Source organism: Salmo salar, chromosome 07 (assembly GCF_965601325.2).
Source record: "Salmo salar chromosome 07, fSalSal1, whole genome shotgun sequence".
Taxonomy (NCBI): Eukaryota; Metazoa; Chordata; class Actinopteri; order Salmoniformes; family Salmonidae; genus Salmo; species Salmo salar.
Window position 1 is genome coordinate 45,598,808 of NC_138297.1, and position 25,698 is coordinate 45,624,505.

General features: G+C 45.3%; 2 protein-coding genes across 2 annotated transcripts in view; one reads left to right on the plus strand and one right to left on the minus strand.

Moving 5' to 3' along the window:
• Positions 1-383: 383 nt before the first annotated feature.
• Positions 384-7,540, minus strand: LOC106609324 (sorting and assembly machinery component 50 homolog B). Its single transcript, XM_014208014.3, has 15 exons — positions 7,349-7,540; positions 6,908-7,021; positions 6,675-6,776; positions 6,479-6,566; positions 6,198-6,304; positions 5,749-5,879; positions 5,104-5,191; positions 4,859-4,987; positions 4,672-4,743; positions 4,492-4,578; positions 4,302-4,372; positions 4,072-4,139; positions 3,813-3,959; positions 1,924-2,065; positions 384-1,076 (listed from the first exon to the last, which is right to left on the minus strand). The coding sequence occupies exons 1-15, from the start codon at positions 7,367-7,369 to the stop codon at positions 1,031-1,033; spliced, it is 1,413 nt and encodes a 470-aa protein (XP_014063489.3). The 5' UTR covers positions 7,370-7,540; the 3' UTR covers positions 384-1,030.
• A 733-nt stretch (positions 7,541-8,273) lies between these two features.
• The window catches only part of LOC106609323 (signal peptide, CUB and EGF-like domain-containing protein 1), a 105,799-nt gene continuing 88,374 nt past the window's right edge, over positions 8,274-25,698 (plus strand). The window contains exons 1-3 of the mRNA XM_082977217.1: positions 8,274-8,443; positions 10,458-10,580; positions 21,544-21,669. Coding sequence (XP_082833343.1) covers positions 8,356-8,443; positions 10,458-10,580; positions 21,544-21,669 — 337 coding nt within the window. The 5' untranslated portion in view covers positions 8,274-8,355. The remainder of the gene's footprint in view (positions 8,444-10,457; positions 10,581-21,543; positions 21,670-25,698) is intronic.

The window sequence follows — 25,698 nt, forward strand, 5'->3', positions numbered from 1 at the left end:
TATTGTCGGTACAAACTAGATGGATTACCATGAGATTATACTTGATATGTTATAATTACAATGTAAGTCAAATGTTGACGATGCAGTGTTCACTAGTTGCAATTGGACATGCTTTGGATATCTGCATGCTGCAGTTAAGTATAGACAGTTGGTGCACTCCCAAGCCATTGAAAATATCAGGAGTTGACTTCTATACCAAAGTGTGACTATTAATAACTGCAGGCTGATAAAACTGGCTACAGTGAGACTTAGTCCCATTCCTGTATGTGACACACCTGTGTGTGTTGTAACTGCTGTCATTAATGCAGGTCTGAGGGTGTTTTAGATGAACTTTGGATCTGAATAAAGTATTGCAAATGTGTATGAGAAACCACAAACAAAGATTAAGGGGAACAAATGTGATTTATTGTGTAACTTAACTTAGACAACATTAAAAAGAAGACTAACAGTAAGAGCACTGGTGGTGGGTCACACTTGGGGTTCCCAACTCAGATTCACAGGGGCTGCTGTGGAGAGGGGGAGTCAACTCAATTCTACACGTCAAATAGCAGAACTGACCGTTTTGACATGAGTTGTCAATTCCCTTCCATGGGCTAAGTGAGTTCTGTCATCAAAACAAAGTGCTGGTTATATGTTCTCCCATTAAATTTGATCCCTTCTATTGCCTCAGCATCTTGGCATGTACAGGATTCTATTGACAAATCAGTTGGCAAGAGTTCTAATAAGGTAAAATAAATATAGAACCAAAACCAATAGTCACTTCCCTATGGATAGGGCAGGCAGCAGTCCTGGAAGGCAGGGGAGATATATGCCCAAATCTCTTTGGCCAGAAACGTAATTGGTTGGTGCAAAAGTAACACAGCAAACATAGTGGGTGATATCAAAAAGGGGGCGGGGCACTCCTCCAGGACTGTGCATTCTGGTAGGCTCCCACAGCTAGTGTTACACTCAACGGATAACAAGTGACAATGCTCTTCTCCCTTTCCCATTGTGCTCTCTGCTGCTTGACCCGGGCAGCAGGGTGATGACATCACAGGAAACGGATTCCTGCTCCAAACTGGACGCCGTCGCATATCCTGAGGCAGGGTAGGAAAAAGAGGGAAGATGAGCCAAAGAAAAGTTTTGGGACCTATGTGCCGCACCTGGTGTATGTGTATACCTAGGTGTTATGGCTTGCGTGTGTTTATTTACAGCATATATGAGCTGTATAGCATTCTAGCAATAACACCGCTCATCTCTTGTTCTATCATCTCTGCAGTGGTGGAAAAAGTACCCAATTGTCATACTTGAGTAAAAGTAAAGATACCTTAATAGTAAATTACTCAAGTGAAAGCAAAAGTCACCCAATAAAATACAACTTTTGTAAAAGTATTTGGTTTTAAATATACTTAAGTATCAAAGTAAATGTGCAAGTTTAAATCATTTAAAATTCCTTATATTAAGCAAACCAGATAGCACAAATTTCATGTTTTTAAAAATGTGCAGATAGCTAGGGGCACACTCCAACATCATTTACAAATGAAGCATTTGGCAATAGGGATGAACAGCAATGTTCTCTTGAGTGTGTGAATTGAACCATTTTCCTGTCCTGCTAAGCATTCAAAATGTAACAAGTACTTGTGGGTGTCAGGGAAAATCTATGGAGTAAAAAGGAATGTAGCGAAGTAAAAGTTGTCTAAAAATCTAAATAGTAATGTATAGATACTCCAAAAAAACTACTTAAGTAGTACTTTACACTACTGCATCTCTGTGAGTGTATATGAGAGTCTGCTCTCACGCTCTTTTCTAGAGCGCTATATTTCATTTTAATTTCACCTTTATTTAACCAGGTAGGCCAGTTGAAAACAAGTACTCATTTACAACTGCGACCTGGCCTACAAGAGCCAAGGCTCACCTGCTCCTCCAAATGTGTGTGTGTTGTACCTGTCCCCACTCTGAACCCCCATGGGAATGCAGTAGTTGAGCTCCAGCCTGGCGATGTTCCCGAGACGCAACACAATGCCTGCTCCATACGACCAGCGGATACACTCCGCCAGTTTCTGTAGATGTGCTCTTGGACCCTCTCCTGGAGACAGGAAAACAGATGCAGATGCACAAACAGACAATTGAACATTTATTTGCAGTATGTACTGTAAGTACAGTTGAAGTCAAAAGTTTACATACACCTTAGCCAAATACATTTAAACTCAGTTTTTCACAATTCCTGACATTTAATCATAGTAAACATTCCCTGTCTTAGGTCAGTTAGGATCACGACTTTATTTTAAGAATGTGAAATGTCAGAATAATAGGAGAGTGATTTATTTAAGCTTTTATTTCTTTCATCACTTTCCCAGTGGGTCAGAAGTTTACATATACTAATTGAGTGTTTGGTAGCATTGCCTTTAAATTGTTTAACTTGGGTCAAACATTTCGGGTAGCCTTCAACAAGCTTCCCACAATAAGTTGGGTGAATTTTGGCCCATTCCTCCTGACAGAGCTCGTGTAAATGAGTCAGGTTTGTAGGCCTCCTTGCTCTCACACGCCTTTTCAGTTCTGCCTACATGTTTTCTATAGGATTGAGGTCAGGGCTTTGTGATGGCCACTCAAATACCTTGACTTTGTTGTCCTTAAGCCATTTTGCCACAACTTTGGAAGTATGCTTGGGGTCATTGTCCATTTGGAAAACCCATTTGTGCCCAAGCTTTAACTTCCTGACTGATGTCTTGAGATGTTGCTTCAATATATCCACATAATTTTCCTACCATATGATGCCATCTATTTTGTGAAGTATACCAGTCCCTCCTGTAGCAAAGCACGCCCACAACATAATGCTGCCACCCCCGTGCTTCACGGCTGGGATGATGTTCTTCGGCTTGCAAGCCTCCCCCTTTTTCCTCCAAACATAACGATGGTCATTATGGCCAAACAGTTCTATTTTTGTTTCATCAGACCAGAGGACATTTCTCCAAAAAGTACGATCTTTGTCCCCATGTGCAGTTACAAACCGTATTCTGGCTTTTTTAAGGCGGTTTTGGAGCAGTGGCTTCTTCCTTGCTGAGCAGCCTTTCAGGTTATGTCGATATAGGACTCGTTTTACTGTGGATATAGATACTTTTCTACCCGTTTCCTCCAGCATCTTCACAAGGTCCTTTGCTGTTGTTCTGGGATTGATTTGCACTTTTCGCACCAAAGTACGTTCATCTATAGGAGACAGAGCGCGTCTCGTTCCTGAGCGGTATGACGGCTGCGTGGTCCCATGGTGCTTATACTTGCGTACTATTGTTTGTACAGATGAACGTGGTACCTTCAGACGTTTGGAAATTGCTCCCAAGAATGAACCAGATTTGTGGAGGTCTACAATTTTTTTTTCTGAGGTTTTGGCTGATTTCTTTTGATTTTCCCATGATGTCAAGCAGAGGCACTGAGTTTGAAGGTAGGCCTTGGAATACATCCACAGGTACACCTCCAATTGACAAAAATTATGTAAATTTGCCTATCAGAAGCTTCTAAAGCCATGACATCATTTTCCGGGAATTTTCCAAGCTGTTTAAAGGCACAGTCAACTTAGTGATACAGTGAATTATAAGTGAAATAATCTGTCTGTAAACAATTGTTGGAAAAATGACTTGTGTCATGCACAAAGTAGATGTCCTAACCAACTTGCCAAAATTATAGTTTGTTAACAAGAAATGTGTGGAGTGGTTGAAAACGAGTTTTAATGACTCCAACCTAAGTGTATGTAAACTTCCCACTTCAACTATAACTCATCATTAGTTAATGGGGGCAATGAAAAACAGAACATTGACTAATATGGAGTTCAGGATTCCCACCGTAGTTGAGGTTGCACAGGTTCCCAGCGTTGAGGAAGAAGTGTGTCCTGAAGAGGTCTCCGAAGCCGCCCCGGCCCGGACGGAAGGGCAGAGGAGTGTAGAGGTGGAGCCCGCCTGCCCAGTATGCCTCTCCCCCCAGGTAGTCACCTACAGTAACACAGGTAAACCCTTACATTTCATCATCATGACTCCGGGCAACTGACCCAAACCTGTGCACCACACATGCCTGTTCAAATAAACAGAGAGCACGTGACCTCACCCTCGCTCTGTGGGCCGATACTGTACATTCCAAATCCTCGCACACTGGTGGGACCGCCCAGATAGAACCTGGACAATACAGAAATATGTCAATGACAGGCCAAATGTCACTCACAACATCCCCTAAACACTTGAGGATAAATACTTCACAGAATGAGTTTTAACTCAATGGCGCTACCTAGCGATTTCTATCAAAGCCATGTGCCATGAATCTGTTGGGAGTGATCCTACCTGTCAGCAATGGAGGACGGTCTACCTCCAATGGGGAGGAGACACCCACCCCAGAGGGAGGCAGAGAGGACCTGAAAGAGACCACCAGGGTCATGTTATATGACATGTTGAACACTCAGGTACCCATAATTCACCTCCTATTTGTCCTGGATATTTCCCCCAGGTTAGGGACTGAGTAGTGTTCCCTTACCGAGTCCCAGACCAGCCGTCTGTTGACCTGCAGCTCAAAGTCCTCCTTCAGGAAGCTTGCGTCTCCGCCTGTATAGCCAGCCAGCTCCTACAGAGAGCAAGACAACACACATCAGCATGGCCACTTCATATAGATCTACAGTGGTGTATTATGCAGAGGAAGTCACATACACAAACATACCTGGTTGATCCTCAGTAAGGCACCTTTCTTGGGGAAGATGGCAGAGTTCCTGTTGTCAATGGACATGGTGTGCTGCAAGACAACAACGGTCAGTGGATTGACTCAGATTCTTGCTATTTTGAGAGTGAAGATCATTAAGGGTTACGAATATTTGATAAAGGGAACTGAGAGACAAAGGGCTTTGTACCGAGAGAGCAGACTTGAGGGTGTGCCCGCTCTCTTCTCGCACGGCGAAGGAGGCACTGCGTGCCAGACAACCCAGCTCCCTCCACACACCCTCCCACTTCAGAGTGTGGTTGGTCCTCCACAAAGGAAACTATAGGAGAGTGAGAGAGAAAGTTATCCCTGTGGAAATTCAAGGCAGATAAAATGGAAACAACAAATGTGACACACACAGACCCACACAAACACACACAGTAGGAGTCCTCTTACGTTGAGCTCAGTGGAGACTCCTCTGTCTGTCTCTTTGAGGGAGCTCCATGGAAACTGGCCTGTGACTTTGTACAGGTTTAGAGTGAGGCTGCAACAAGACAACACCTGTCAGGGCCATGATCCATACAGTGGTCGTCTCATTACTGAACTATGTTCAACATAAAGGTTATAAATACATCACCATGGCAACTTAACATACTGTCAATATGACCTGAGGGAAACAATCAAACTTGAAACAAAATGGCAGCCATTACACCGCAATTGCTATTTTGTTTTTTTGTTGTTGTAATATTTACCGCCTTTATCTCCCCAATTTCATGATTACGATCTTGTTTCATCGCTGCAACTCCCCAATGGGCTCGGGGGAGGCGAAGGTCGAGTCATGCGTCCTCCGAAACATGACCCGCCAAGCCTCGCTTCTTAACACCCGCTCGCTTAACCCGGAAGCCAGCTGCACCAATGTGTCGGAGGAAACACCATTCAACTGACGACTGGTCAGCTGCAGGATCGAACCCCAAGCTGTAGTGACACCGCAACACTGTGATGCAGTGCCTTAGACTGCTGCACCACTCGGGAGGCCTGCAAGTGCTATTTCAATTTCCTATCGACACGGAGAGCAAGGACAGCGGTGTTCACTGTTCGTACTTGCGTTCGAAGTTGCCTGGCTGGGGCTTGAAGAAGGACAGGCCGTAGGAAGTCTCCTTGGTCCCGTAGGAAAACTGGAAGGTTAACTTCTCCGCACGGCCAAACACGTTAGGAAGCTTCACACCCAACACCTGGAAGACAGAGACAATGTTACTCCCAGGTCAGGGTCACACACCTGTTCTACCTGTCTGTGAACGTACATTACCACACTATGCACCTATTTAGAAGTGTTTGCAGTGAAAATGAGGCAGAGAAGCTGCTTAACCTATCTGTCTGCAAACAATCTGGAAATCACCTCTATATCACACAATTGTATTTAGGAACGTCTTCCCTGGGTCATCGCGACAGGGGTTTCAATGAACAATATTGTGTGATGCTTTGTTATAGCGCTCCTGTAAGTGTGTCTGTGTGTGAGAGAGAGTGGTGTTTCTGTGTGTGTATTCTCTCACCATGCTGCCCTCGTTGTTGCCGACCATGGTGTTGTAGCTGCCTGTCAGCCTCTTCATCTCTGTCACCTCGAACGTCACGTCCAGACCATTGGGCAACGCATCCGCACCTGGGAGGGGCAGACCAAAACAGACCGTGACCACAGCTACACTAACAGAGGGCTCCTCTCCAGTGACGCAAATATCTATTTACTGGTTATCCTTTCATATTGGCAACATCTCATGGTTGAGATAGGTTGTGATATTGTTTCAGACACACACGCGTTTATGGGTGCACACTGTACCATCTGATGTATCAATGACGACCTCCACCTCTTTGAAAATGCCCAGACGCAGCAATTTCTGTCTGGCAATATGAGACTTCTTCATGACCTGTCAAAGACCCAACAAACAGCTTTTAGCACAGGGAACATTTCAGAGTGTGTATGTAGGTTATGTGTGCATGTTTAAGCATGTGGAGTCCATAGTGCTCATACTTACATCAATAAGGTTTTTAGCATCGAAGACCTCTGAGATTTCATAGCCCAGCAGATCCTCTTTGGTTCTTCCCAAGCCCTCAATGTTGACATGTTGGACAACAACCTGCAATGAAGGGTCAGATTCTCAGCATCCATTCCAACTAGGTGATCAATGATTTACTCAGCTCCCTTTGCTAAGGAGATGGCGAACAACTTGTCATTTGAGTAACGTTAGCTTGGATAAGAGATGCTTACGTCTTTGTTTTCTAGGACCTCCTGTTTAGTCTCATGTTCTGCCTCCTGCATCTCAATCATGTCGTCGGGATGAACGCCCATGTCACGACCGTGCATCGGGAGAGGGTCCATACTCTGAATAGTGTCGAGAAAGTAGAAAAATAATGTGAAGCTATGACCATGCTTAAATAGCTAACTAGCTAGCTTCGTTCTGTCAAGGTGGTACATTTTCTAGCATGCTGACAGATCAGACACAATCCATATTGCATAACATTACATAAAATATGGTAAAATAACTATTTGCCTCATGTCATACAACTCTTTGCCATTAATGTAATTTCTGTATCTAGTCCACGGCCTATGCGTTCGTCCATAGAACACCGCCATACAATAAACACTGAACGGGGAGGTCATGCAGAATTTCATCCCCACGTCCCGTGGTTGTAAGAAATAAAGATTTACCCTGGCGTGGACAGTCCCCATGGTGACGTCTTTGTCTTGAAAAATATCCCGTTTGATAAGTAAATGTTTTTTTTAACAGGCCTTTTTACAGAAGAAAGACACTACTGACAATGGCTAGATTTTCCAGGTCCAAGCCCCCTTCAAGGGAGACGCCATGACACTTTGCGAAGCCTGCTCTACGCACAGTGATTGGTCAAACATGTGCCTTTGTCACTGACAGGTGGGCGGGACAAAACCAGCGCACTGACGTAATGTGTCTCGAGACCAGCAGAGGACAGTATCTGTACACTCAAACTTCAGCCCTGTGGAAAGTTCCTGCTTTGACTGTGGCAAGTCCAATCGTATGCATGAGTTGCACTTGCGTGCATTATATTTACAGATTAAGTTGGTCCCTTCAGATGTATACTTCTTGTGACTTAATTTATTTCAAAGTATTTACATTGCATTGCAAAGAATGACAGGAATATGCCTACCCACCACAACCAACTAAGTGCCCAAAACTGCCCATTAGGCTACGCATGTAGCCTATTGAAATCAGCGCCTGCGGGACAATTTATCTGAAAAACATGAAAACGTAGCTACATCTGAGCTCTTTTTTTTCTCATTATTATTCACCACGATTGTAAGTTGAAGATGTATTACCTTATTAATAGGCCCACATTATGATGATTAATGAGTTCCATTATGGGCAATTGAGACATCTGCTGACAATTTGGCCCCGCGCTAGTGACAAATATCTGAAAACATTTATTGATCAAGTTTGATGATTTTCTGGGTTGATTGTGGTCTCGGGCGTTGAGTACTCAATTGAACCAATGCAACCAATTTTTCTCTCTCTCTCTTCTCTCTCTACACCTCCAACCCGCACTTCAAATGCGTGCAAGCCAATCAGAGAGCGGCTCCGCTGGTCTCGCTGTCCTCTTCTACTGCCTCTGCCAGTACCAAAACGGTTCTCTTATCAAAGAAACACATAACCAAAACACTGCATTCAATCACCGCCTTTTACCATGGGAAGTGCTTGTTTTTCCTGGGACGTTTGTTTGTTTTTCGTCCTCATTAATACTTGTGAGGTGATGGGGAATGTTGGACTCGCAGGTAAAGAGCTCTCACCTCTCTCTCTCTTTATATAATTTTGACACATTTTTAAGATAGGCTAGTGCTGCCTATTTTTCCTGTTAATGGTATATTGAACTGTTAAACCAGTGTATGACAGCGTAGAATAGGTGAAACGTAGTGGATTTCTTTAATGCACAGGCTAACGTAGATTATATTCATTTTAATTGGAGAGTATTTGTGGACTGAGATTACAGTTGAGATAGTTGAGATAACATGGTCCTTTGAGAACCACTTGGTTGAGGATGGATAATTTGGGCTAGCAAAATTTCAACAGCATGGAAAGGAGAAATAGCTGAACACCGATATTGCACAACAACAGTGAATGAAATATATACATGTTAAGCCAAATCTAGCTATTATAATAGGCTTTGGATTGGTGATGTGATATAATAAATAAATCAGAGGCTGCAAAAACGTTTACGTTTGGCCTTGCGGAGCTGAACCATTATCACCCATTTTTGACTGACAATAAAATACGGCGTGTTAGTAAATCTTTTGGACAATATTACTCTAAACACTATTTAAAGTTGAGTATTTGTTTCGCCTTATTGAATTCCCCTTTCTGAATGTTTAAAAAAGTGAGAAGAGTCTACAAGAAATTAGGTCCATCGACTGATATCCATCTGAATGTTTTACCCGTCGTAGATCAATCTGTGAGGTAGGTCCTGGACTGGTTAATGTGTGAATAAAAATATGAATGACTAAGCATCTTTTCACCCCTCTGCTTGAACGAATCCCTCCTATGAGCCGATACATAGCATCTTTCCCGGAGCAGTTGCCTGCCCAGAGGTGTCCATACGGACGTGGGTTGGGAAGGTGGCCTTCACGGTCCCTAGAGGAGTCCGTCCCAACCTGCTTATCGACGACCTTTCAGCGGATAGCGGCGCACATTGTCTCCCTCCCCACTGTGGATGAGCGAGAAGTCAATATTGGGACGGCCACTGAAGCACGGGAGAGGCCTTTATTTAACTATTAGTCAACGATATTTCATAATAATAGTCCTATGGTGAACCTGCAATAACAGTTTCCTGCCTTATATCTATTCACTGTCAACAACTCAGTGAGACCTTGCAGTTGAACTATCAAGTCCAGGTTTTACAGGCTATATCCCACTGCCTACTCCTATCACTTCATTTTTCATTTCTACTGGCACTCACCTGGGAGCAAATAAATCAGTCATCCACTTGATAAAAAATATTTATTGTAATGACATTTTATTGTTTCTTTATTGCATTTTGTTGAGCTGGGCGGGGGTCGGCAGCAGGGCTTAACCCCACAGAGAAATAAACGTGGGCTATTCATGAGGGGCAAGACAGGAGACAGGGCAGCTGCTTCTCAGTTCAAGATACATCACTAGAGAGAGAAAGAGAGCAGAATTTTGGATAGATAAAACTTTCTCTCACACTTTTGGTCTCTCTCTCTCTCTCTCTCTCTCTCTTTCGCTGTCTGTCTGTCTGAGCTGTAATTAGCTGGCTTGAGGCCCCTGGACTCAGCCCCAGATGTGACTCTCTAACATTGACTTGATCAATTAGGGTTCCATATAGTCACTCAGTATTCCATAGGCATCCACTAAGCCCTGATACGCTAGTGTACCTCTCTGCTAATGGTATTTGATTAATATAAATTATTATTGGTTTTGTCCTCTTTAGTGTTATCCAAGATAACCTACTGGTATCATTTATTGAGTTAAGAAACCTCACCCTCCATCCACTATTTCCCTCCCTGACAACTTATTGTCTTATACGAGGAGCTTTACATTTTGGACGTTTGCCATCTTAAAGTAAATATTTCCAGCCTGTATATATCTGGACGGAGCTGCATTTGGCCACGAGGACTGAGCTTTCCCTGAGAGAGCGGGATTAAAACATTCGATTGAGGTTGTACAAAACCCATTCACCTCTCACCAAAATCATCGCTATTTTATAGACTTAGTCCTATTGATGAGTCCTTAGAGACCAGTGTTTTACAGTCGTCCCTTGTGTCATTTCTCTAGAAGCCGATGAGTGCTCTGAAGGCACGGATGACTGTCACATTGATGCTCTCTGCCAGAATACCCCCAAATCCTTCAACTGCATCTGCAAGCCGGGGTACAAGGGAGACGGCAAGCAGTGCGAAGGTGAGTTGGACTCCATTGTCTTATTATGGATTCAATGTGATATTACTCCCCTCTATATTACTTAATTCACCCCCCCCCCCCTCCCGCCACACCGATCCAAATCATCATCCTCAATCACCCACACCCCTGTCCCCTCCGCACTTCATTCCGCCCTCCCCCTATTGCTCTCTGACAGGCTCAGCAGTAATGGCAGGTTTTACAGCTGTTTCACAGGAACCCCCCCATTCCCCCCCCCCCCCCCCCCCCTCTCCCCTCCTCTCCCCCTTCCTGACTCCAGCCCCCCCGCCAGCCCTCTTAATTAACTGGGAGGAAGTGGACTGAGGGAAGGTGTGAGGGTGAGAGGGGGCAGCACCTGGCTGTGCGTTCACACCTCCACTCATTTCTGCCTCAAATCACACAACAGCTGGAACTAGAGTTAGCTTAGCGCACAGCACACACTCCCTCCCAACGCTAGCCTGTCTAGCCGTACAAATGCAATCGAAACACATCTGCGCACGCACACGCAAACGCCGGTTCAGCTTATAGGCTACCACGGCAAATAGCGTGGACACAAAACGATACATTAGTCATATTGGGCCCTAGAGCTAGCCAGGATAGGAGAGCAGGAGAGGATTGTGGTGATGATGGCCTCTTTTCTATAGGGGTTTTCACTGTCTCTATGTTCAGGCCTTTTCAAGTGTCTCCTGTATGTTTAAGTATTTGTGTGTATGTCAGTAAGTTATATCCAACACTTTCTGCTGTTTGCTCAGCTGTGTACCAGTCTCCCCCGCCCGAAACACACGCACACGCACACACATAAAAAACACACACACACACACACACACACACACACACACACACACACACACACACACACACACACACACACACACACACACACACACACACACACACACACACACACACACACAGAGAGAGAGAGAGTGAGCAGGTATTATGTTTGAGGAACTCACCTGAATATTGCCCTTTCAGAGATTCTATACCTCTCATTTGGTCAACCTGGGGAGAACACAACGAGATGAACCTGTGTCATTGTTTGATTAGCTCACTTATCAAATGCCTCAGGCTGTGTGAGTCGGTCTTCCTACATCGGACTACATAATCCCCCACCTGGCTTGGAGAGAGGGAGTAAGGGAGATTGGCTAGTATTTCCACCATTTTGTGTCTGCTGATTCTGTTGAGTTGCGTGCAAGTCCATATTGGCAGCAATCCGGTCCACTTGATATAGCTCTGTCTCCATTTGTTTTGCCCCAGTCTAATTCTATTGGCCAGCCTCCACCATTGGACTTAAACTGGGACATTGGAGAGACGTTCTGGAATTGCTAGAAACGCCTGTATTAACAGTTGATATTGTACCAGGCAGCTCTGCTACATGCTGGATTATCTTCAGTCAGAAACACAATGGTCCTTAGCCTAGACCAGATTGAGCTGCCCAGAACAATATATTAAATGATGTCCATAGAGAGGAAACTACAAAAGGTTGAGTCTTTTCAGGGATATGTTCCTCCTACCGTGAAACAGCTGTCTGAGCACAGGGCTGACCTGCTGTTTGTCTGTGTGTACAGATTTATTGTGCTTTATGCATGTTTGTTTAACTGAAATTCTAAGAGGGGTGTATTTCATATTTGGATGGGAATATATTTGTCCCTGTTGTTGATTGAATTGTGTGTGTGTGTGTGTGTGCGCGTGTTACACAGATGGAGAAACCGATGATGAATGTGTATGCCTCAGTATCTGAAGTCCAATGTGTCCTGTCCTCCTGTCCCGTACTGAAATAGCACAATCAACGCCTCGGTCACACATACACATCCAAATGAACACTGCGTTTGCCTTTAAAAAAACAAACTTTATTTAACTAGGCAAGTGAGTTAAGAACAAATTGTTATTTACACTGACTGCCTACCGGGGAACAGTGGGTTAACTGCCTTGTTCAGAGGCAGAACCACATATTTTTACCCTGTCAACTCGGGGATTTCATCCAGCAACCTTTCGGTTACTGGCCCAACGCTCTAACCACTAGGCTACCTGCCGCCCCGATGCCTTGCAGCATTGCGTTGCAGAGGCAGTTGCGGAGGCAGATGTTGGATTGATCGAACGCATGCATCAACGCATGCATCAAACTGTATGCATCAAACTGCATGCATCAAACTGTATGCGTAGACGGCTTGACAGAAATGGGAGCAGAAGCAGTAGACGGCTTGGGAGCAGGGAGCAGTAGACGGCTTGACAGAAATGGGAGCAGAAGGTGAATGTTGAACTGTTGTTGCGCACACATCCAGATGATGCTGCGTACCGTTTTGTGCAAAGACGCCGTCGTTGGGACCGAGGCGTAAGGTCCAGGGAATGGGTGACAGAATGAAGACGGATGGTGGATGTGAGTTGACCCCTGACCTCTGTGATTAGATAGGGGCTGTGTAATTGGCCGGCTATGTTTCCCGTCAGCAGACATTACATTACCCCGGTGGTGCAGAGGACAGAGTCATTAGGGCGAGCAGAGAGCTGCTCTCTCTCTCTCTCTCTCCCTCTCTCTCTCTCTCTCCGTCTGCTGTCTCTCTGCTTCCTGGAAATGACTATGCCTCAGGATGGAAGACAGGGAGGCTATACTCGATCAGAGAGGGACCCAGTAGTCAGCAGCTGATAACTCAACCTTCCAGTACAATTTACGGTAACACTTCATGCTTTATTACGTGTTATAAGCACCAGCATTTATGTCCTATTATAAGGCATTTATTGTATGATGTAGACTATTGCAGGTTACCTGTAATTTACCACAAAATAGCATGTTAATCATAATTGTTCCTATCAGATTATGGCCCTTCTCTCTCTCTCGAGGCAGACCCTTTTCTTTTCTCTAAAGCCTGCTCCACAGAATGCTGCTCTCTCTCGCCTCTGAAATCTGATCTTGCGTTTATGAATGCCGCTCTCTGTAGATTTTTCCATGGGCTGATATTGCTGGCTCGTTATGGAAAAATGTGAACTTTGGGCCCTGCGCTGTCAACCCGAAGAATGAGACAATGTGAAAGAGCATAAACCGTTATGCATAATACAAGGTCATATCACTCTGTCCTCGCAATGCTGGACATAGTGGTTTCAGACGGCATCAACTGCCCATCTCTGATGATCAGAGTTGTGCTGATCTAGAAAGACGCTACTACACATTTACAGTATAGTACCTATGCGTCCCTACTGTTGTTAGTGCTTTGGAGACGTTTTAATTCCCAGGAAACTGCTACAAATGAGAACTGGTTTCAGAGAAACCGGTTTCCGAGAATCATTCTTATTTTGCTACAGGAGTTGTATTTATTGATGGACTCAACAAGAACTATGCTTTCAGTGACGGTGTGAAACAAAAGGACTATTACCGTTCTCCTGCCTATCAGTTCAGTTTGGATTAAAATAGGCCCCATGCTGTTCTCTGAGTAGGCCTATAACAACAGTCACGTGGTTCTCTGCTCATCAGTAGCAGCCAGTAGTAGATTTATCCAACAATCCACAGAGAGGAGTCGGCTGGGCTGGTTGCCACGGGGCTGTCAGGGTCTTGTGAAAGCCTGTCCATGTTTGCTCAGCATTTGTCACTTACTGACTAATTGATTGGTTTTCATTGGTCTTGTCCCTGGCACTCATCCTCTCCTCTCCTCCTTTTCAAAAACGAGTTTGTTTCAGCACTGCAGCCTTTGCTTTTCTCTACCCATGTCCTCTATATTCAAACAGTTGACTTTACTCTGTAGAACATCGAGGCTACCATTTCCTGGTGATGCTGAAGATACCAACATGCGTTGTCACTGGACCTCTAGCTGCGTTTGAGTGGCTGTGTGTGTGTGTGTGTGTGTGTGTCAGAGCTCAGCTGTGTAGCCGTGTGTGTGTGTGTGTGTGTCACCTGTATGCCAGGGTTTGTGTGTGTATGGCCTGTGTAGACATGTGCAGAGGCAGCAGCAGTAGCCGATTCAGGCATAGAGTCAGATAGAGACTGAGCCATGAGTCTGCTCTCCCAGCAGCAGCAACAATTACCTGACCTGCTTTACAGAAGGAGGGAGGGAGGGAGGGGGGAGGGAGGGCGGGCGGGAGGGAGGGAGGGAGGGAGGGAGGGAGGGAGGGAGGGAGGGAGGGAGGAGGGAGGAGGGAGGAGGGAGGGAGGGAGGGAGGGAGGGAGGAGGGGAAAACAGAAATATAATTGGAAAGACAGATGCATAGATGCAACTGGGAGAAAATAGATGGTGGGTGAAGGAGAGGTAGGTAAGGACACAGAGAAAGAGGGCGGGAGGGAGAGAGAGAGAGAGAGAGAGTTTCATGAGATAGAAAGAGAGTGAGATATTGCGGGCGGGAGGCTCTGTGGGAGAGGTGGCAGACAATTACTAGGCCGTTGTCTGCCCAGTGTCTGCTACTCCGTCACTGCTCAGGAGCTCTCCTCACTGGCTCGCTGCTTCACTCACACACACACACACACACACACACACACACACACACACACACACACACACACACACACACACACACACACACACACACACACACACATTTGGAGGAGCAGGTCAGACTCAGCTCCAGTAGGCTGGGGCTTTATATAGCTATAGCTCTGTAGAAAAGAGCGTGAGAGCAGACTCACATATTCACTCACAGAGCTGACAGAACAAGAGATGAGAGAGGAGAGGTGTTATTGCTGTTATACCCATATGCTGTACATGCACAGGCCTCAACACCTGAGACACAAACACATTCACGTGCGCGCACGCACATAGGCACGCGTGCACACACACACTTTTTCAATCTTGCTTTTTCAGTCTTGGAACGGGCATCAAAACAGAAATTCACTGCCACAAACCCTTGGCCTTGACTGGGCACAAAGCGTGGGCTCTCAGCCCTCTGCTCATATGAGTGTCTGTGGTTTGTTGGTGTTTGGATGTCAGTAATGGGGACGTGTTCTTATTTCTGTCCTGAGGAGCTTTGTACTAGCCTTGGTAATGAACCGTGACCCACTACAGGTTCAGAAATAATATTTGGATTATTTCTGGTTTTGCGCCGTCATTCGACCTCTTGGGTAAATACACATGGTTGTTGTTTTCAGAGAAGTTGAGGGATAGGTAGCTAGAGAGGTTGCGATATTCTGAGGTTCGGAGAATTCGGTTGATACCCAGTCTTCTTTACTTTGGTATTGGCTGCTGTGTCTCAAATGGCACCCTATTCCCTATATAGAGCACTACTTTAGACCAGAACCCTATGTGCCGTGGTCAAAATCCGCAAACCAAATAGCGAGTACTGTAGGCTGTCAATTGGGACGGCCGAAGCATCTGACCTATAGTAACCTTACTCAGCAATTCAGTCAGATACAATTAACAGCCCCGAAAATTAAAACAACCCCAAGAATTTGAGGAATCTCCTTTTTCCGCTCAGGGAATTACACAATCCACTTTAGTGAAGTGTCCCTCCTCCACATGTTGTTGCCATTATAATTGGATATCTCCCTTCACTGAGCCAAGGGCTTTCTCCTGTGGACACACTTCTCTGGACCAGTCAAACCGAAACATCAAGGGGACAGCAGGGCCACGCTCCCTTCCATTCCTACCTCTCCCCCTTCTCTTTCCTTCCTCTTCTCCCCCTCTCTCCTTCCTCACCTCTCTCCCCGTCTTCATCCATCTCAAGGGGCGTGTTTCTCCGCCCTCTTGGGGCACGGGCCGTCAGCGAAGGTGCCTAATTCACTTGATGAGATGTTGAGCGTCAACATCACCGAACCGTCACAATTAGGAAACATGCGCCGCGTGTCCAAGCAGCGGAAGCAGCGAGCAGCCCGGTTCAGAAGCTGTCGGGGTGCCGCTGTCAGATGTCAACAACAGCTCCAGGGCAGGAAGAGATCACTGCTGGAGGCTAACTAGGCACAGGGTATGGCTCCATGTCCATCCTCCCCCCTCGGCCCCAGACCCTAGCCCCATGCCCCCATGCCCCAGGGCAGGTGTGAACTCCGACCCTACCCCCTGCTGATACCTGCCCTGATCTCTGGTGCTCTCTAACCCTGCTCCCCTATGTAAAACCACGCCTGCCTTGTCTTGTCTTGCCAGGCTGGCCTGATCCAGCCTCACTTCTCACGGGGTGCCAATTAATGACTGGAAGCTTTTCATTTATCCCTAATTATCTTTACTCTCTTTCTTTCTTTTTCTCGTTCTCTCTCTCTTTCCCCTTCCCACTGGGCAAAAATCTACGTTCCCACATCATTTCTACCCAAAAATTCAATGTGATGATGTTGAATCAACATGGAAAACTGATTGGATTTGAAAAAAGTAATCAACGTAAGGGAATGTAGTATTTTTTTTTTTACCATACTTTCAACCTAAATCCAATGACAAGGTGAAATATTTAGTTGATTTCACGTTAAATTCACATTAGTTGACAACTCAACCAAATGTAAATTAAAACTAGACGTTAAACTGTCCTCTGCACCCCAGTGGGCTCTTTCTCGCTCTGTCTTTCTCTCTCTGTCTTTCTCTCTCTGTCTTTCTCTCTCTGTCTTTCTCTCTCTGTCTTTCTCTCTCTGTCTTTCTCTCTCTCACTTTCTCTCTCTGTTTTTCTCTGTCTTTCTCTCTCTCACTTTCACCTTTTTTTCCCCCCTCATTCTCTCTCTCTCTCTCTCTCTCTCTCTCTCTCTCTCTCTCTCTCTCTCTCTCTCTCTCTCTTGCTTTCTCTCTCTCGCTCTCTTTGTATGCCTCTCTCCTTTTTGGGGCTGTTGTTTGATGAAGAAAAAGCAGTAGACATTATGCAAGCCATCCTCATGACTAACTCTGCTCAGTTCCCTCTGCCTATCAAACACAGGGTTGTTGTGTTCAATGTGGTTGCTGGAGACACACTCGGGTGTACAATGCATTTGGAAAGTATTCAGACCCCTTGACTATTTCCACATTTTAGTACCTTACAGCCTTATTCTAAAATGGATTAATTAAACAATTTTCCTCATCAATCTACACACAATACCCCATAATGACAAAGTGAAAACAGAAAAACCTTATTTACATAAGTATTCAGACCCTCAATGCTATGAGACTCCATTGATCATCCTTGAGTTGTTTCTATAACATGATTGGTGTCCACCTGTGGTAAATTCAATTGATTGGACATGATTTGGAAAGGCACACACCTGTCTACAGTTGAAGTCGGAAGTTTACATACACTTAGGTTGGGGTCATTAAAACTCGTCTTTCAACCACTCCACAAATTTCTTGTTAACAAACTGTAGTTTTGGCAAGTCGGTTAGGATCTACTTTGTGCATGACACAAGTCATTTTTCCAACAATTGTTTACAGACAGATTATTTCACTTATAATTCACTGTACCACAATTCCAGTGGGTCAGAAGTTTACATACACTAAGTTGACTGTGCCTTTAAACAGCTTGGAAAATTCCAGAAAATGATGTCATGGCTTTAGAAGCTTCTGATAGGCTAATTGACATCATTTGAGTCAATTGGAGGTATACCTGTGGATGTATTTCAAGGCCTACCTTCAAACTCAGTGCCTCTTTGCTTGACATCATGGGAAAATCAAAAGAAATCAGCCAAGACCTCAGAAAAAAAACTGTAGACCTCCACAAGTCTGGTTCATCCTTGGGAGCAATTTCCAAACACCTGAAGGTACCACGTTCATCTGTACAAACAATAGTACGCAAGTATAAACACCATGGGACCATGCAGCCGTCATACCACTCAGAAAGGAGATGCGTTCTGTCTCCTAGAGATGAACGTACTTTGGTGAGAAAAGTGCAAATCAATCCCAGAACAACAGCAAAAGACCTTGTGAAGATGCTGGAGGAAACAGGTGCAAAAGTATCTATATCCACAGAAAATAAAGTGGTGATCCTAACTGACCTAAGACAGGGAATTTTTACTAGGATTAAATGTCAGGAATTGTGAAAAACTGAGTTTAAATGTATTTGGCTAAGGTGTACGTAAACTTCCGACTTCAACTGTATATAAGGTCCCACAGTTGACAGTGCATGTCAGAGCAAAAACCAAACCATGAGGTCGAAGGAATCGTCCGTAGAGTTCCGAGACAGGATTGTGTCAAGGCACAGATATGGGGAAGGCCCCCCAAAACACAGTGGCCTCCATCATTCTTAAATGGAAGAAGTTTGGAACCACCAAGACTCTTCCTAGAGTTGGCCGCCCAACCAATCTGAACAATCGGGGGAGAAGGGCCTTGGTCAGGGAGGTGACCAAGAACCTAATGGTCACTCTGACAGAGCTCCAGAGTTCTTCTGTGAGATGGGAGAACCTTCCCGAAGGACAACCAATCTCTGCAGCACTCCACCAATCAGGTCTTTATGGTAAAGTAGCCTGATGGAAGCCACTCCTCAGTAAAAGGCACATGACAGTCTGCTTGGAGTTTGCCAAAAGGCACCTAAAGGACTCTCAGACCATGAGAAACAAGATTCTCTGGTCTGATGAAACCAACATTGAACTCTTTAGCATGAATGCCAAACGTCACATCTGGTGGAAACCTCTGCACCATCCCTACGGTGAAGCATAGTGGTGGCAGCATCATGGTATGGGGACTTGGAGACTAGTCAGGATCGGGGGAAAGATGAACTTGATGAAAATGAAGTTCATCTTCCTTGATGAAAACCTGCTCCAGGGTTGTTGTTCTGCTCCAGAGCGCCCAGGACCTCAGACTGGGATGAAGGTTCTCCTTCCAGCAGGACAACAACCCTAAGCACACAGCCAAGACAACGCAGAAGTGGCTTTGGGACAAGTCTCTGAATGTCCTTGAGTGGCCCAGCCAGAGCCCGGAATTGAACTTATTTGAATTATTGAATTAATTTATCTAAAAACCTGGTTTTGTTTTATCATTTTGGGATATTGTGTGTAGATTGATGAGGGGAAAAAAAGTATTTAATCAATTTCAGAATAAGGCTGTAAGGTAATACTTTCTGAATGCACTCTATCTACCTGCTATTTCTCAATTTCTACATCCTCCTCCTCCTCCACATCTTCTCTCTAGTGCAAAGACTGATGTTCCTCTGATTCCCCTGTATTTCCACACCTCTGCTTTCCATTGGAGGGTCTCAGGGTGTTACGCAGAGTATGTGAAGGGGTGCCTTAGCATCATGTCTGCTGGTACAGGGAGAGGCGTTGGTCCAAACAGTCCGACAAAACAGTCATTACCCAGCAGCCCTCTCATTTCAGCGCTCCCTAATTGGTTTCATATGCCTCTGGGATGAGCCACTGATGATTGGGACCAGTTTGTGTACACCAGCCAGGGCCCAGTCTCTGTCTTTAAAGTGCAGAAAGGCCATACCGTTCCTTTGTTCGTGTGGGAAAGAGAGTCGAAAACAAACAGTGGATTAGAATGCATGTTAGGCCTGTGTAATTGCCTGCTCTGTAAACATGGCAGGTGCCAGAGCATCTCTAAAGGAAAGAATGTCTGTCCCAGTTATTTATTTAACTTTTATCTTGATTGGTTTTAACTGACTGGAATGCCTCAGGAAAAACGCTTTTAGATGAGATTTCTTCTCTATTTCAAGCATTTCGACCAAGATGTTTTGGCGGTGTCTGCTCTATATTGTAGACCCGTTTATCAACTTAGAAGTAGATTAGGCCAAGCTTCTATTGTAGATATACAGGAACATCAAAATTGCTTTTAACCAAGACACTGTGTGTTCTATCCTGATGACAATGAGCTGTCTAGTGGGTGAGGGGTCTGTGTGAGCAGACCGACAGTGGAATATTTCAGTGTGTTGGCGTTGTACCGGTGGTGTGCTGTGCAGTGTCCAAGGTCTGTGTCCCAAATGGCACCCTATTCCCTATACAGTGCACTACTTTTGACCAGAGCCCTAAAGGGAAAAGGGTGCTATTTGGGACGCGACCCCCAGGACTGGGTTCTGTCCAGTCCACAGAATGTAGGAGGCGGAGAGAGACTAGAGAGACTAGTGCTAAAAGCTGTTTGTGGCTGACAGAACCAGAACCAACATAGCCCACCTTGCGGTTGGCAGAGACAGGACAGTGTGTATGTGTGTGTGTGTGTGTGTGTGTGTGTGTGTGTGTGTGTGTGTGTGTGTGTGTGTGTGTGTGTGTGTGTGTGTGTGTGTGTGTGTGTGTGTGTGTGTGGGACACAGCCAGGCTACTAATGTTGTGTGCCAGTGTCTGAGACAGACAGAATAGGTAAAGGGGATAGGAAACAAATAGAGGGAGAGAGAGAAAGAGAGTGGGAAGAAAGAACAGAGGAAGAAGGGAGATAAAAGAGTGCGAGAAAGGTACTTTTAGAGAGGGGGAGAAGGAGCGAGCAAAGAAACATGAGAAAAGGTGAAAGGGATGCACATACAGAAAGACAGACAGACTGAGGGAGTGAGAGTTGGCGTCTTGGCCAGGTTGGCGAGTGAGACAGAGACAGAGGGAGTAATACAGGAGTTGAACACTAACCAGATACCTGCTCGGGCCCATCTGGAGTGGAGGAGGACGATAGACGGAGAGAAGGAGAGGATTTGGGGTTGGGGTCTGGCCATCGGTCTGCCTGCCTCCCCTGGCGTTCACACGGAGGGGGGACTGTTTGTTTTAGTGGCTCAGTCCGCATGGCAACCACTTGTGAGTGGCTCCTGTGAAAGACTCCTCCGCTGGCTCAGCATGAAGGGGGAACAGAGTCAACGAATAAACATGGCGAGACACTCTCCTTATTCCTCTCTGGACTCTGTACCCCCAAACACTCCAGTCTTACCCCTAGTATGTATGCACAGTCACCATGAGCTGTACCGGTGGACTACCTTTTATCTCCAACCCTTTACCCTGACCTCTGACCTCTACACTCTCCATATGCCCCTCCTTTTGTACCCCAACACCCATCTCAACGACACTCCATAATGTTCATCTCTACCCCCCAATCCCCTACCATCCATTCTACCTTTCCACCTTCCTCTCTTTCCATCCATTTGTACAGTAGCGACAGTCATTCCTCTCCACCCTTCTCATTGGTCTTCTATGACTCTGTTTCAGACATGGACGAGTGTGAGAATGAGTACAACGGAGGCTGTGTCCACGAGTGTATCAACATCCCGGGCAACTACAGGTGCACCTGCTACGACGGATTCATGTTGGCCCACGACGGACACAACTGCCTGGGTGAGTGTGCAGTCCTCCTTAACCCCCTTTTAAACTCAAAGTGCAACCTATCCAAGTCTGTCATTTATGTTTGTATGAGACTGTGCTATCTTCGGGATCTTTCCCTTTCCCTTTCCCTGTGTGTGTGTGTGTGTGTGTGTGTGTGTGTGTGTGTGTGTGTGTGTGTGTGTGTGTGTGTGTGTGTGTGTGTGTGTGTGTGTGTGTGTGTGTGTGTGTGTGTGTGTGTGTGTGTGTGTGTGTGTGTGTGTGTGTGTGTGTGCATGTACTGTGCACTCTACTGCTATGAAGTTTGTCTGTCTGGCTCTCAGCTCCCTTTGTTCTCCAGAGAGTGTGTCTGTCATCGTTTTGGAGGACATTTTATCCTCATTTCATTCTTTGGGTTTCGTTTTGGGAAGGGCGCTCAGGGTTGAAGAGTTCTTCCCTTCCTCAGCTAGATATCTCCAACAGATATCTGTCTGGGGCATCTGCAACGTGCACTGACTGACAGATCCAGTTCATTTAGTCTCGGCCTTCTCTTATTGACTTAGTGTCAGGCAGACAAATGTGTTTCTGCTCTCCTGCAACATGCCGGTCCTGCTTGGATGTGCTTAGACACATTTCATCTTTTCACTCCCCGCCCCGCTGATTGACGCAAGCAAAATCAAAATGTGTAGTTTGGATGCCCTTGCCCGCAACCCAAACATATTTGGTGGGACATGTTTTGGCATTTGTAGGCATTATGTCTGATTCTGGGAAGCCAGGGTAGGAGGGAGGAGGGGGGAGAGGAACATGCCATTAGGTGTAGTCAGGAATGTCTGAGTTAGATTCTCCTGGGGACGTTTCAGGACTATGCCGTTACAGTGTGAGTCTCACGTGATTAACTTTATGACCGCTGATTGGGCCTGACTGAGAGACGAGTCCTGGGAAAAACTCTTGGAAACGGAACAAATAGGTGGTTATCAATAAAACGTAATAATAAGGTACAGAGCGTTTCGATTTGCCTGCCGGAGCGCAAGGAGACCCCCCCAGCTCCGCTAAAAGCATTGACAACTGCGTGCCGTTTTCAAGGGATTGTTAAATACATGTGAACTATCTGGTTTTAACATCAACCACACCTCTTGAAGACCGCAGTCAGAACATTTCTGATTATTCCATGCTAAACAATTGCGCACATTTAGCTCCGTCATCAGAGTTATACAGCAAGTAACTAAGCGCTTTTCATGATCAGTAAACATCAATTGATCATGTATTTTCAGATACGCGAGGGCGGCCTCATGATATCTCTCGATATTGGCCACCATTAATTGGATATTTGAGAGATATCAAATGAAAGTGAACCATACCTGCCAAGTATGAGTGGTTTAGGTTAATTTCCCATCCTTTGTGGGCTCTACATGTCAAGAAGCAGAAAGGCGCATTTGCCGTTGTACTGTTAGCTGATAATGTTTACTTTGCAATCTACCATTATCCCCTTTTCAACATCGTTAAGAGTGTTTAATCACGATTGCTGCTGACAGACATGATAGGCTACAGTGATTGATGGACAAAGTCAAATTGGCTAGCTAGCTAATAGCAGATCACGTCAATATGGCCTGTTAGCAAGCTAACTTTCAGGGGACAAACTAGATGGCTATATTTGCTTGTCATCTAAGTGGTGACGACAGTAGTCCGACTGACAGCTTTACCAGGACGAGGCCTTGCCGATGTTAAGCTCTTTCCAAAAGCCTAATCTCTGATGAAGCAAGCTAAACGACACGTTTGCTAGCTAGCTATATGCCAAATGGATATGCTACGGCCGCCCTCACGTATCTGAAAATACATGATGAATTGATGTTTAACTCTTGCTGTGTAACTCTGATGATGGAGCTAAATGTGGAATAATGTGGACTTCTGACAAGGCTCTTCAAGAGGTGATGCTATTAAAACCAAATAATTATAACATTTATTTAACAATCCCTTGAGAACGGCACGTAGTTGTCAATGGTCTCCTTGCCCCCCAGCAGCTAAATCGAACGCTCTGCACATAATTGCGACGTTTTATTGATAATGACCTATAGAATGTGTGTTCTTATTGGACAACTTCAGGCAATACTTCCACTATTTGTAAACCTTCTCTCCTGTGTAGGGCCTACTGAACATACACTTGGATGGATGTATTTGTACATGGTCCTCTCTGGTCTAGTGGCCTCATCTTGGACACAAACAGACCTATCCTCTTTCAGTTCGCCCAGATGCTGATGAATCTTCAGTGATGATGAGCTTTTCTGTTCCCGCCCCAAGTTCCCCTGCAACGCCTCCATACCCCCCCCCCCCCCCCCCCCAACGCCATAAACATAAACTACCTCGTTTTCAGCAAGTCAGAGAGGACAGAGGTCACCGGAGAAGGGCACTCCCATTCCCCCTAACCCACCCTCTGTTAGGACCAGGACAACACTGGAGTCTCCACAGCAATGTCATTGTGTTATTTCTAACGCTTAAAAATGTCACTTTAATGTTACCCCTGTTGTTATTCTATTGACTTCCCAGAATTCAACTTGGCATGTCAAATGTTTATGTTACCGGTTGCAAATGGACAAAGGAAGGAAAAATGTCAGAGAGAAAACGAATAACCTAAGCTTCCCTCTTATTTAGGTTCAAGGATGAAATTCAATACTTTTTCTGTTTAGCAAGGCGGGATTGGGACACGGGGGGAGTTGCTTGAAACCTGTTTGATAGCTTGCTAATGTTTTGGTGTTGTTTTTCTAATTCAGTGTGCCTGTCTGTCTGCCGGTGTATGTGTTTTAAGTGTCTGCAGCTGTTGTGTTGTCGGTGGCTGGTTGCAGAGGGCTCGTTGGATTGTGTGTGTTGTGGTGAACTAAAGAAAATTAACACGAGGGAGAGAGATTTACTGCATGTGTCTGTGGCCACTTGGAAGGAATCAATGGGCCACATGCTGGCTGTGTGTCAGCAGACCTGGGTTCAACTACTATTCAAAATCTTTTACGTACTTTCAGCGTTTGCTCTAGTCTACCTGGAGTGCCAGATGGATAAGGTTTGCACCTTGGCGACTATTCTATGGATTCCATTGCGCCGGGCAAGATAAATCAAGCCTAGCTAAAGTATTTGAATTTAAATAATGTACTATTTGAACCCAGGTCTTTGTGTCGGAGTGGTTATAGAGGGTTCTCTAGTCGTCACACTGCCACTCCACAGCTGAGTGGAGGAAATTGGCCACATGTCTGTTAAAAAGTCATTAACCAGACTATGCTGATAAGACGTAGCTTTAATAAACAGACACTAATTAGCTGTGAATGGAGAGTTCAAAGGGAGGGATCGGAAAGCATGTCAAGAGAGAAATCAAAACACTTCTAATCAGACATTTCCCGCTGGGCACACACGGGTTGAATCAACGTCGTTTCCACGTCATTTCAACAAAATGAACGTTGAGCCGACGTGGAATAGACGTTGAATTGACATCTGTGCCCAGCGGGTTATGACGACACTTAATCACTATCAGACATTTATGATGCAATTTAATCACGGTCAGTCATTTAAATAATGAAAAGTACAATGACAAGTGATTTAGTAGCTTTTATTTCATATTCATTTCTAATCTTGGTTCTAAACTTGATTCCGTTGTGCGTTACTGCCAATCCATACCTAATTCTCTCTCTCTCTTTCGCTCTCTCTCTCTTCTCCACCTCCTCTCCCTCTGTATTCTCTTGGTTATCTTGGCGGTGGATGTGAATTGGAGGCTGTCCAAGCCATTCCCCCTGAGGCAATGGACTTGCTCTCTATTTGACATCTTTATTGCGGAATGTCTCAAATACAACACAGAATGATGATGGGGATGAGAACAGAGTCAGGACCGCCAAGGGCCGGCGCACACCGCTCCGAGTCCTCCGCTGCTTCCAGGAGCTTCCTCGCGTTCTCTCTCTCTCTCTCTCTATCCCACCGTTCTTTTCTTCCCTGCCTGCCTGTCTGTCTGTCTGTCTTCGTCCTCTCTTCTTCACCTCTTCTATCCTTTTCATCTCTCAATTTTCCCCTCCATCTGTCATTGGTTTCTCTTTT

Bases quoted from the DNA above. Each gene is read 5' to 3' on its own strand.
- LOC106609324 (XM_014208014.3), bottom strand. From the start codon at position 7,369: ATGGGGACTGTCCACGCCAGG. The intron at 4,744-4,858 runs GTACAAAGCCCT...GTTGTCTTGCAG, and splicing joins CCCTCAAGTCTGCTCTCTCG to CACACCATGTCCATTGACAA. The intron at 1,077-1,923 runs GTACAACACACA...ACCCTGCCTCAG, and splicing joins GGGGTTCAGAGTGGGGACAG to GATATGCGACGGCGTCCAGT.